This window comes from Enhydra lutris, unplaced genomic scaffold, assembly GCF_002288905.1.
Source record: "Enhydra lutris kenyoni isolate GAN:26980312 unplaced genomic scaffold, ASM228890v2 scaffoldscaffold7, whole genome shotgun sequence".
NCBI classification, from domain to species: domain Eukaryota; kingdom Metazoa; phylum Chordata; class Mammalia; order Carnivora; family Mustelidae; genus Enhydra; species Enhydra lutris.
Genome location: NW_019154091.1, coordinates 14818068 through 14830798, shown reverse-complemented (window position 1 = coordinate 14830798; position 12731 = coordinate 14818068). Strand labels below are relative to the sequence as shown.

The following is a 12731-nucleotide window of genomic DNA, read 5'->3' as shown; positions in this document are numbered from 1 at the left end:
ATTGGTATCATCAAGTAATGATAGCCTGGAAGCCTATCTGTGAGTGGCCCAAACCTTCATAAGGATTTTTGTACCAGTGTAGATCTTAAAGACACCTTTTGGGCTTTGGACATACTCGTGAGCTATACAAATACTGGCATAGTAGGGATCTTTGGAGTCGTCTGGGCCTCTTAGTATTTAGATTATCTGTTTAGTAAACCCATTCTTTGGATAACTAATACTCTGTTTTTGAATGGTTCATTGGATTATAAGTCTAGCTACAAATTAGAATCTGGTTGGGTCACTTAAAAAGTATTACTAAGGCTCTGCTCACATTTGTTACAGTTATCTCAGAATGGGATGTGGACATCAGTATTTTTGTCTTGTTATTTTTGTGTGTGTTTGCTTTTTTATTTTTCTTGTGGGATTTGAGGGGTGGGAGGAGTAGAGAATTAGGTTTTTTCTGTTTATCCAAATAATTCTCTGGCGCAGCCAGGGTTGAGAACCACTGAGCTGTAATGAGCCATCTCTTCTGGCATTTGGCTTATGAAATATCTTTGTTAAGGTAAATTTTGCAAATATCCCATTTCACTTTGTTTTACCATCACTAGATGGAGATTCACATTAATAGGAGACTATTAGCCTATTCATTATATTCACGCTTATGTTTCTATTGCCAACTAATACTATGAGTAATTAAGTTTTTTCTTTAATATACCTGAATTTAATAATGATCTATATTGTTTTGTTTGTAACAGAACTAGCTATTTTACTATATTTTCACAGAGTAGTCTACTGTTGTGTACTACACTGATGACTTTTTATCACAAAGGAGGCTTAGATTACTAATGTATTGTGTGAATAATTATATTAATAATTTAATTTTTAATTGGCTGTTAGCTGTGACTGTACATCTAATTGACCTAACAAAACATTTTTGCATATTGTAATTAAAAATAACCTGTTCCCTGCACTTTCTGACTTCATCCTTTCGACTGGCAAATATGTCCCACTGGAACTTCGGTAACCTTTCAGGCACTCAAAAGGTTTCTAGGCCTTTTTTTACTTTTATATACACATCATGGCAGCTCAGTATAATGCCTTAAAAATAATTTTATATAGCTTAGCTAAATCAAATGATGTACAAAAATTAAACAGCAAAGAGCATTCTAGTTAACATCACTCATGGTGTTTGTAGTCCATACAGAGATATTAAAATGTTCCTGTCTTTGGGGCATCTGGGTGGCTCAGTGGGTTGAGCCTTTGCCTTCGGCTTGGGTCATGGTCCCAGGGTCCTGGGATCGAGCCCCACGTTGGGCTCTCTGCTCGGTGGAGAGCCTGCTTCCTCCTCTCTCTCTCTCTGTCTGCTTCTCTGCCTGCTTGTGATTTCTGTCTGTCAAATAAAAAGAAAAAAAAAAAATCTTAAAATGTTCCTGTCTTCAAATTGAGAAATGTTTGTTCCTCATGGTTCCTAACGTTCCCTAGTAGGGATGAACAGGCTTAAGTCAACACCTGTAATATCAGAGTTATAGCAAAATATGGTAAGGAGTATGAGAGCAAAGAAGGTGAGTGTGAATGCCCTTACATGAAATTTAAAAAAAATAACTAGGATATTTTACGTGTTTTTGTCCTGTGTATTTTATTCTTAAATCTGGTTTGATTTTTGTCTTAACGGTAAAAATATTTCTGGTTAAATGAAACTTCTAACTGGTAAAGAAATTCAGCAGCTTCACCTAAAATTTGATTTATTGCCAGGAATACTACCATAACAAAGGTATCTATTCTGTTATTCTAAGGAAGTTTTTGTTCTTGTGTTATTCTGTGTGTAGTATTTGGGGATTTTTTGGTTTAATATATTCAGGTTTACATATTATGAAGGTATTTTTCATAAAACAATTAGATAGTACTTTTCTGAGTCTTCACTATTAAAACTGACCTGGTAAACATTTTGTTGTTTTATTTCCTTTTGAGAATCTGGGCAGCAGTTATATAAATGCTTGTATTAGTAATAGATTGGAAAGGAGGCTTTGGAGAGAATCCTGTGTTCTAATTTGATCAATGCCACTATTGTCTTGCTTTATTTTTGTTTAAATTTTTTGTATTGAAGAGGAATTAATAGTCATATGTTCTTCCTCTACTGTTAATGGGATGGGATATTTGCAAAAGGAGGAAATTGCCTTTGTTTTGGGACTAAGGAAATAGGAAAACACATTATAAAACTATCTTTTAGGTTTGTGTTATCCTTGGGACATTTCTTTATGTATTTACTTTATTGCTATATCTCAGCCAAACGTAGATTGTTTTAATAGTAAATGCAAGGATTAGTTTATGTGCCCTGAAGGACCATGGTACTTTAACGATGATTGTTTTTTTTTCCTTTTAGGAAAGAAGCCACAAGTCTTACCGTCCCTTAACAGTGTTGACATTTCGCTTAAATTATCTGTTTAGTGAACTGAAACCAATGTCATATCATCTCCTAAATATGATTTTTCATGCTGTGGTTAGTGTGATATTTCTTAAGGTCTGCAAACTTTTTCTGGACAACAGGAGTAGTATGATTGCTTCTTTACTTTTTGCAGTGCACCCAATACACACAGAAGCAGTAAGTAAAACTGTAAATCAGTGTTCTTTTCTTCTTTTTTTTTTTTTAACAAAGCTTACATAGTGACTATAATGGTATGTTTTTAAGGAAAAAATTTAACCATGGCCTTAATTAAAATATTTGAAGATTTTTAAATTGGTAGAAGTCTTAACTTCCTAGTGTAGAGTCTAACTTCCTACTACATAAAATTTTTAAATTAATTAATTTATTTTTAAGATTTTATTTATTTATTAGAAAGAGAGCACACAAGCAGGGGAGCCCACAGGCAAAGGGAGAGGGGGAAGCAGGTTCCCACTGAGCAGGGAGCCCAATGTGGGGCTCGATCCCAGGACCCTGGAATCACGAGCTGAGCTGAAGGCAGGCACTTAACTGACTGAGCCACCCAGATGCCCCTAAAATTTTTAAATTTAAAACAAATTTTGAAACATAAACATTTGTTATTTAAGGACATAAGATATAATTGCTCAAGATGAATAATGTGAGGTATAAATAAATGTAGTCCTTTGCTAATTGGTTTTTTATGAATATAGATTTAAAAATATTTGTCAACTTTGCAGTGTGTTTCAAAGGACAGAAAATAATAAAACAAATTTAATTAAAAGAATGAAAATATATATAAATATATAGCAAAATATATGTAAATATTATAACTGATGAAAATAATCAGTACTTTCATGTTGTCTGATGCCACATGTTTTAAAATTGTGAACTGTCTTTGCTGTGCCAGTATGTCTGTCAGCCCCTACCTACCAAGACGTATTACAACTTTTTCTTGATAACCTTGAAACCCCAAAATTGCCTCTCATCAGAGCAAAAAGGACTGTTTATTGCTTTGTTATAGGCTTTCAGTTGTAAGCAAAAGTATGTTTAACCTCTGTTGTACTTGAATGGGTCTGTGTGTATTGGAAGGGATTTGTGTATCTCTCTCACTGTCTTGAAACTTTTTATGTCTAGTTGAACGAATATTTTTCCATGCACTTACAAAAATGATAGGTGGTTTTAAATTCTACAATGAGTTCAGAATAAAGGAAAGGGTTTGAGGGTTTTATATTTTAAATTTTAGAATTAAAAAAAGGACTTTTATTTATTTGAGAAACAGACAGAACACAAGCAACCGGAAGGCAGAGGGAGAGGGACAAGTAGACTCCCTGCTGGGAGCAGGGAGCTCTGTGTGGGTCTTGATCCCCAAGACCCTGAGATCATGACCTGAACTGGAGTCAGACTCTTAACTGGCTGAGCCACCCAGGAACCCCAAAAAAGAACTTATTTAAAGTTTATTGTCTTGAGTTTACACATTTATTATGAGATAGAACTTACTGAACTTATGAGTATTTTTATATTTTAAGAATACTTGTATTTTAAGAAAATATGTAAGGTCTTAGGTTTTTTTTTTAATTAAGAACTATTCTAGATGCTATACTAATATTTAAGATGTTTCTGTTGAGCGAAGATGGGTAAATAGTATGCAGGACTTCTCCATATCTATTTTTGTAACTTCCTGTGAGTCTATAATTATTTCAAAATAGTAATCAAAAAACTATTGTAGAGTCACTGGTAAATTTATTTTTATGGAAGTTATACAAATTCACCACATGAGGGCACTCAGAGAATGTCTAAGAAACTGGAATGTGTGCTTTAAAAAATTACGGCAATTTGATTTTTAAAGTGCTGTTATTATATATGGTAGTTAAATTTTCAAGAGAGTCTTCATTAATATGAACTACCCTCCCTTTTCCATTTTAGGTAACAGGTGTTGTAGGAAGAGCAGAACTTTTGTCCTCTATCTTTTTTCTAGCTGCATTTTTGTCATATACCAGATCGAAAGGACCAGATAATTCCATAGGTGAGTGTCTAACATTTAATTTTTTTCTCTATATCTATAAAACTTGATCAAGTAATTTTATTTACTCTGTTTCTTATAAAATATATGCCACACTTGGGTTTATCTTTATATATTGTACTACTTCAGCATGTATGGACATATGAACATGATATGCAACATTATCAATATTAAAAATTTTTTTGCGCATAGTTTTTACTTCATTATGACTAACAGATTCTGTATGTTTTAACTTAAAAATGTTACCCTAGAATATAGGAGTTTTAGAGTCATTCTTAGTTCCATGTGCTGTTATCTATAAATGATACAACTACTAATACTTAAGTTGTCTTTCTATAACCTGTGAAGGCTGTGAATTGTATTGTTTAGGTAAAGTTGAAAGCTTATTGGAATATAACTTTCATTATGTGTTGATCATAGTTCAGCTACTTATTGAGTCCCTACCGTGTGGCCCACCCTGAAAAATGCTTTGTACAAATTAGGTTATTAATCCTGCAAATTGCCAACTATTAGCAGAAAACAAGCTCCAGGCAATAAAAATGATTTTTTAGAAGTGTGGGAACAGTGGGCATGAAAGAGTTTACATGATGGTAACCTATATTTGGTTCATCTTAAAATTTAACTCTGAGTTTTTTTCCTACATTTCTGGACAATTTTCTCACTATAGACCCAAAGTACTGATGATAAGGAGCCTAATTTTGTATTAATGTAAACTAAGGTTCAAGAAATAAGTGATTTAGCCAAACACTTATAGTGTCTTCTTAGATTTGCAATATGGGTACGTTTCTGTCTCCATTTCCTAGAATGGTTCCTTATATACAGTAAGTGTTCATTATATATGTATTTAGCAAATGACCAAGTGAACAATTAAACAATTCTGATTAAAAAGATGCTGACCCTGCTTTTGAACCTCTCTCTATCCTCTTAGCTTCCATAATACTTCATATTCCACATTAGGTAATTTTACACTTGAGACAATAAACAGTTTTGTTATCATCTTTGTATTCACTGTTTTCTAATGTATATTGTCCTTTGCAGGTTTTTTTCAATTTGTAATTATTTGATTACTTTAAATTCTAGGCTATTAATGACCCATCCATAACCCCCTTCTTTTTTTTAAAGCATGATCTACTTGAGGGCCTTTGTTCCTTTCTGTTAGCTTGGGTTTCTGCCCAAATGTCATCTGTACACCATTCATCTTCCCCATTCCCTTCTGTTTCCTTTCACCTTCTATTTTTCTTCATAACGCACATCATTTGACAAATACATCTTTACTTTTTTGACTGTTACCCTCCCCACAAAATGTAGCGGTTACTTGGAATAATGGTCTGAGTATGTGATTGCTGGAGGTTTATATCTTTACACATGTAAAATCAGTTTAGAAGCTTATTTTTTGAAGTTGGATTGGATTTTAATTATTTAAATTGAATCTATACTTATACATGTATCTATTTTTAAGTATTGTTAATGTATTTAGCTGGGAGACTTGTTTTGGACAAAATCACACATGGTAACTTTAGCCACAGAGAGCTGTTTATAAAATCAAAGTTTATGTTCACATGGTAATATAGCCACCAAAAGTTGAAGAACTAAAGTGACTGGTTTCAGTAAAGCTCTTGCCTTTATTAGAGCTATTAGTTGCTAAGATTGAATCCCACATTGCATAAGGCAGCTGTTTGCTTTCTCTGTCTTAGAATGGAATTACAAACTAGTAAGAAGCTCTGAATTTAATGTCAGAAGAACCAGATTAAAGTCATGATTTCTTTATTGTGCATGACTTTTTTTTAGACCTCCAAAATTATTTCCTCATCTTCAAAATGGGTATGATTATATCTGCCCTCATATCCTATTGGTATAATCTACTACTTTCATAGTTTTGATGGTTTTGATCTAACTAGAATATACGGGTTGGTTTTTTTTGTTTGTTTTTGTTTTTTTTTTTTTTTTAGGAAAGGAATACTATTATACAGAGTATCTTCAATAGTGTTTCAAAGTATTTTGAGTTGTTTAGCTTTCAGTAATTTAATCTATAAAGTATTTTAAAGTTAAAAGCAATTTCAAAAATAAATGAATTTCTGTATTAAACTGAATGAGAAAAGAAAATAGATTCATAGATTGTTTTTTATTTATACCTGGGATTAATTGAGTTTTTACTTTGATTAATGTTCTTAATAAATAAACCTAAGGTCACACAATCATACTGTAATATATCCTTTAAACTGGAAAAGAATTAGAGATTATATTTTCCAGTAGGTAAACTGAAACTCAGAAAAGTTGCCCAAAGTCACAAAGCAAGCTAGTTGTAGATCCAGAATTACTCTCACAATTCTTTAATCAAATTACTATTCTACTAGTAGATGTTTACTTAAAGTTGATGAAGTAGGTTTTCTGTTTAAATAGAACTTATAAATATTCTATTGCAAATTTTTTAAAAGAATAGTAAATTCTTACCATGAACCTGTTTCAGTTTTTATACTTTTTTTTTTTTTTTAATAGATGTTAGTCTACTTTGCCCAGTAGTTTTCAGTTTCAGGTTTTTAATTAAACATACAGATGTCTGTGTAATAAAGTATTTGTCTTCATTACAAACTGATAGTTCATTAATCACTTCATTAGTCACAACACTCCAGCCTATGAGTTTCTCTTCTCCACAAAAAATTTTAGTACAAGTTATACATCTTGATGTTTTGTTTTCAGTATGTAAAGGAAAAATCACTTAAAACATTTGAATACATTTTAAAGTATAAAGTATAGGTTAGTGGGAAATAACATAAATATGAATATAGAATCACAAATAAAGTTTATTATAATAGTTGTCTAATTTAAAATATCTGTTTACGATGTTATAAAATTGTTTTGTGTAGTTCTATATTTTTCTGTTTTTAAATTGCAGTATGGACTCCAATTGCTTTGACAGTCGTTTTAGTTGCTGTTGCAACATTGTGTAAAGAACAAGGAATAACAGTTGTGGGAATTTGCTGTGTGTATGAAGTATTTATTGCACAAGGCGTAAGTATTTATTGCACAAATATGTTTTTTTGTTGCTATCCTTTATCATACTTGAATTCTCTTGTAATAAACTTGTTTTCTAAATATGTCATTATGTAATTTAATCTGTATACCAAAAAAATTTGCAAGAAACCAGCATGTTTTATCTTCAAATCCATTGAAAATTACTGAACATTTTATGACTCGTTCAGTTTTTTAAGGACAACTCTTTGAATTTCAGTAATGGAATCATGAGGCAATTTGGAAATGTGTACAGTAATATTATACAATATAATTCAGTATTAGATAAGATTATTTGGCTCAGTTTTATTCATTATCAGTTTCACAAATTGCTCCATATTGATTTTATAATTATAGTCAATTTATAACTAATCTTGCATTTTGAAAATCCTGCATTGGAAACATTATAGTATGTTGTTATTTAAAACTCTTTTTTCCTTTTACAGTATACTTTGCCATTATTATGGACTACTGCTGGACAGTTTTTCCGTGGAAAGAGTAGTATTCCATTTTCAATGTTGCAGACACTAATAAAACTCATTGTTTTGATGTTCAGTACACTATTACTTGTTGTAATTAGAGTCCAGGTTATTCAGTCCCAACTTCCGGTATTCACCAGGTATGAAATTTAGTTTTTCTTTTTTTTATTCTTTCTTTCTTTAACTCTTAAGATTAAGAGTGTTTCAGAAAGTCTTTGATTTATATTGAGGTTTTTTAACAGCTTCATTGAGGTGTAGTATTTTTTTTAAAACCTGTATATATTTATAATGTACAAATTAGTAGCTTTTGACCTATGTGTATACTTGTGAAACCACCAGAATGAAAATAATGATTTTTTACCTAATGGTACAGCGATTTTAACTTGATCAGTTACGTGGCAAGTCTTTTATATTCTTAGTGATTTTTATCCACTTGTTCTAGTAATTATTGAGAAGAGGATGTTAAAATCTGTGACTATAATGTCTATTTCTACTTGTAGTTTTATCAGTTTTTGTTTCATGTGAGTTAAAGCTCTGTTATTAAGTGCATAACATTTACGCTTGTGTTTAAATGAGTTTCTTTATCTCTGATGATACTTTATCCCTGGTCTTTACTCAGAAATTCACTTTATCTTCTTTTTCTTAGTGTTACATTGTTTATCTTTTTTCATCCTTTACCTTTTTATCTATCAGTATATTTATATTATATTTATATTGTATTTAAAGTTGACTTCTTATAAGCTGCATAAAGCTGGATCTTCCTTTCTTGTAATATTTTTAAATAATATTTTTTTAAGTGAGCTGTTTCAACTGTTTACATTCAATGTGATTTTCATCTTTTACCATGTTTCTTTGTGACTAAAGGACTTTGTTTAACATTTCTTGACTTGTAGGTCTGCTGGTGCTGAATTGTTTTAGCTTTTACATATAAAAATATCTTTATTTTACATTTGTTTTTTAAAAATAATTTGAATTCTGAGTATAGGATTCTGCATTGATTGTTATGCATTCAGCACTCTAGTAATGTTACTCTACTATTTTCTAGCTTGCATTATTTTCACTGGGAATCTTCTGTCATCTTTATTTTTATGCTTCTGCATGTAGTGTGTCTTTTACTCTGTGCCTGCTTGTATTATTTTCTCTTTGTCATTTTTTCTCTATTTTTTAAAAATTGAGGCACAATTGATAATAACACTATTAGATTTAGGTATACAGTGTAGTGATTTGATACATGTATATTGAGAGATGATTATCATGATAAGTTAATATCCATCCATTACCACACATAATTACAAAAAAATTTTTTCTTGTGATGAGAACTTTTAAGATCTATTTTCTTTGGAATTTTCAAATACACAATACACTATCATTAACTATAGTCACCTGCTGCATATCACTACCCTAGGACATATTTATCTTAGAACAAAATTTGGGTGAAGGTGGTTATATAATGCAAACTTCCAGTCACTCTTTTTTTATCATCATGTGTCTTGTGCCTAGGTTAATTGAGCTTAGGATCTGTAGGTTTTACTTAATGGAAATTTTGGAAATTTTGTATCTATTACTTCTTGAAATATATTCTCATTATTTTCTCCTTTTCTAGGACCCCACTTACGTGTATATTAAACCTTTTGAAATTGTGAGACTAATGCTCTTTTTATTCCCCTCCAAAAGCTATTTTCTTATTTTTTTTCATTTTGGATAGTTTCTTCTGCAATGTATTCAAGTTCAGTAATCTTTTTTCTGCAATGTCTAATCTACCTTTAATTTTTTTCTAGTTCTTTTTCACTTCAGATATTATTTCCATCTTTGGAAATTCTCTTTAAGCCTTTTTATGTTTCATGATCTCTCCATGTTCTAGGGCTTTAATTTCTTTGTCTGCTTATTTTATTGTATGTGTCATTTCTTAGTCACTTTAGATTGAATAATTTTCCTCCTCATGGATTATATGTTTCTATTTCTTCACATGCCATGCAGTTTTTTTAATAGATGTCATATATATTCATTTTACTTTAATATATTACTATAAATATTTTAGAGCTTTGTTCTGGGATGCATTTATTTGAGAAATTTGTGTGTGTGTGTGTGTGTGTTAGTCACCATACAGTACATCATTAGTTTTTGATGTACTGTGTTCCATGATTCATTGTTTGTGTATAACACCCAGTGCTTCATGCAATCCGTGCCCTCCTTAATACCCATCACCACGCTCACCCATCCCCTACCCCTCACCCTCTAAAACCCTCAGTTTGTTTCTTGGAGTCCACAGTCTCTCGTGGTTCATCTCCCCCTCCGATTTCCCCCTCCCTTTCATTTTTTCCTTCCCTTCTCCTAATGTCCTCCATGTTATTCCTTATGTTCCACAAGTAAGTGAAACCGTATGATAATTGACCTTCTCTGCTTGACTTATTTCATTTAGCATAATCTCCTCCAGTCCCATCCATGTTGATGGAAAAGTTGGGTATTCATCCTTTCTGATGGCTGAGTAATATTCCATTGTGTAAAGAAGACCACATCTTCTTTATCCATTCATCTGCTGAAGGGCATCTCAGCTCTTTGCACAGTTTGGCTATTGTGGACATTGCTGCTATGAACATTGGGGTACATATGGCCCTTCTTTTCATTACATCTGTACCTTTGGAGTAAATACCCAGTAGTGCAATGGCTGGATCATAGGGTAGCTCTATTTTTTATTTTGTGATGAACCTCCACACTGTTTTCCAAAGTAGCTGCACCAACTTGCATTCCCACCAACAGTGTAAGAGGGTTCCTCTTTCTCCACAACTTTTCCAACATTTGTTGTTTCTTGCCTTGCTGATTTTTGCCATTCTAACTGGTGTAAGTTGATATCTCAATGTGGTTTTGATTTGAATTTCCCTGATATCTTCTAGCCACACTTTTAATCTTTGATATATAAGACCACAGCAGCATTTACAATAGGTCTGATTTTCTTCTGCTACTGACACAAGACCCTTCTGACTACTCTATCTGATAGACTGTGATTTATGAGGATTTTCATTCTGGCTGCTGAGAAACTATTCCCACCTCTGTATGGTATTTGAGAATTTTTATCTAATCCTTTTAAGAGGTACTTTCCTAACTGCATTATTTTCCCCAGGTCTACTATAACAAATTGCCAGAAATTGGGTAGCTTAAAGCAGCAGAAATTTATTCTCTGTCAGTGCTGGAGGCCAGAAGTCCAAAATCGAGGTGTCAGGCACAGTTGGCTCCTTCTGAAGACTCTCAGGAAGAATCTATTCCATGCTTCTTTCCTAGTTTCTAGTGGTTGCTAGCAGTCGTTGGCATTCCTTCTTTCTTGTGCGTTTCTCTGTATTCTCTCTTTGTATAAGAATACCTGTCATTAGATTTAGAGCTCACCCTAATCCAGTATGACCTCATCCTGACTTAATTAATTACATTGGCAAAGGAATAGGTTTCCCAATAATATTACAGTCTGAGGTGCTGGGTAGATATGAATGAGAGACATGGTTCAACCCACTACGCTGACCTTGAGTATTTCTTCATATACATATGCTGAACAGTTCTCATCAGTACTAAAAACTGGAGAGAGATGCTGTACAGATATAAGTTCGCTTTCTCAGTAGCTTTGTTCTCTCTGGTATTCTGCCAATTGACCCTAGTCCCCTTGCCTCTAGGGCTCCCAGTTCAGTTTTGCAGTCTAAGGATACTACTAGGCTCCACTAGGTTCCCCCTCACTGTTCCACAGACTAAAAACTATGTCTAGGTATTGAACTTTCCAGGTAGGGTTTCCCTTATTTGTTTTTCTTCTCTCAGGTATCATTGTCCTTTTTTGCCTGATGCTTAGTGTGTTAAGACAAGTTTTATATATCTTGTCTGGTTCTTTGCTTGTTTAAAGCTAGAAGCAAAAGTTATGCTGAATTTAACAATCTATATCCTTTTTTTTTCCTGCTTTAAAATTTAGCATTTTTCCATTTCACCTTACTCAGCTAAAACTTAAAATGAAATTCATACTAGTTCCTTGTTCATTTACATTAAAGTATCATTGAATGCAAGAACTTTTTTTTTTTTTTTTTTTTTTTTTAAAAACAATGAAAGTCCAAAATGTTGTTCATGTGTCATCCAGAATAGTGCATTGCTGGCCCTGGCTAGAATAAAGTTTTATTCAGATAATTCTCTTACCTTAAACATTTTCTTTGTGTCATTTTATGTATAATTATTTTCAGTAATTTCGGTGCATTTTTTCTTTAAAGAATACTTCCTAATTTCATGAATTTTTACTTCTGAGTCTAGCCATGCTAAACTGAACAACTCATTTAAGTAGTAAAATATGGGAAATAGATTGAATAGTAAATATATACTATAATTTGCATTTCCTTCTTTACCCTCAGTTTCAGTGTTACTGTTTTTGTTATTCCTTTTAGAGAATTTCCATAGATTGTTTTTCATCTCCAGTTCTATAGTGTGAAAATGTAGTTTATAGGTATGAATGTATTTGTTTTGTGTAAGTATGTGTGGATGGCTATATGGGATATGTTACATCTAAATATATATTTTCCAAATAGGGGCATTTTAAAAATGTATGTATATACATTTTCTTCTATTACATTACCCTGTGAATTGACTATAATATTGCTTGACTTGCTTTGACATGTGTTCTTTCTCTAAAGTACAGTTATTAAATTAGCTGTTCTAAATAAACCATGAGTTATAAAAATGAACTCTGAGTAATGGATTATAGGAAAAAAGCTTCGTATTCATTCTATTGGTTATTTGAGAATTCAAGTCCTGACTCAAGATTTATTATTTTTCATACATGTAGATGTTCAAATATGAAGGTTTT

At 32.2% G+C, this 12731-nt stretch overlaps 1 protein-coding gene across 1 annotated transcript in view; it reads left to right on the top strand.

Annotated features, from left to right (window-relative positions):
- Positions 1–12731, top strand: part of LOC111142088 (transmembrane and tetratricopeptide repeat containing 3) — a 47372-nt gene that overhangs the window by 2129 nt on the left and 32512 nt on the right. The window contains exons 2-5 of the mRNA XM_022495038.1: positions 2363–2581; positions 4325–4424; positions 7315–7430; positions 7877–8049. Coding sequence (XP_022350746.1) covers positions 2363–2581; positions 4325–4424; positions 7315–7430; positions 7877–8049 — 608 coding nt within the window. The remainder of the gene's footprint in view (positions 1–2362; positions 2582–4324; positions 4425–7314; positions 7431–7876; positions 8050–12731) is intronic.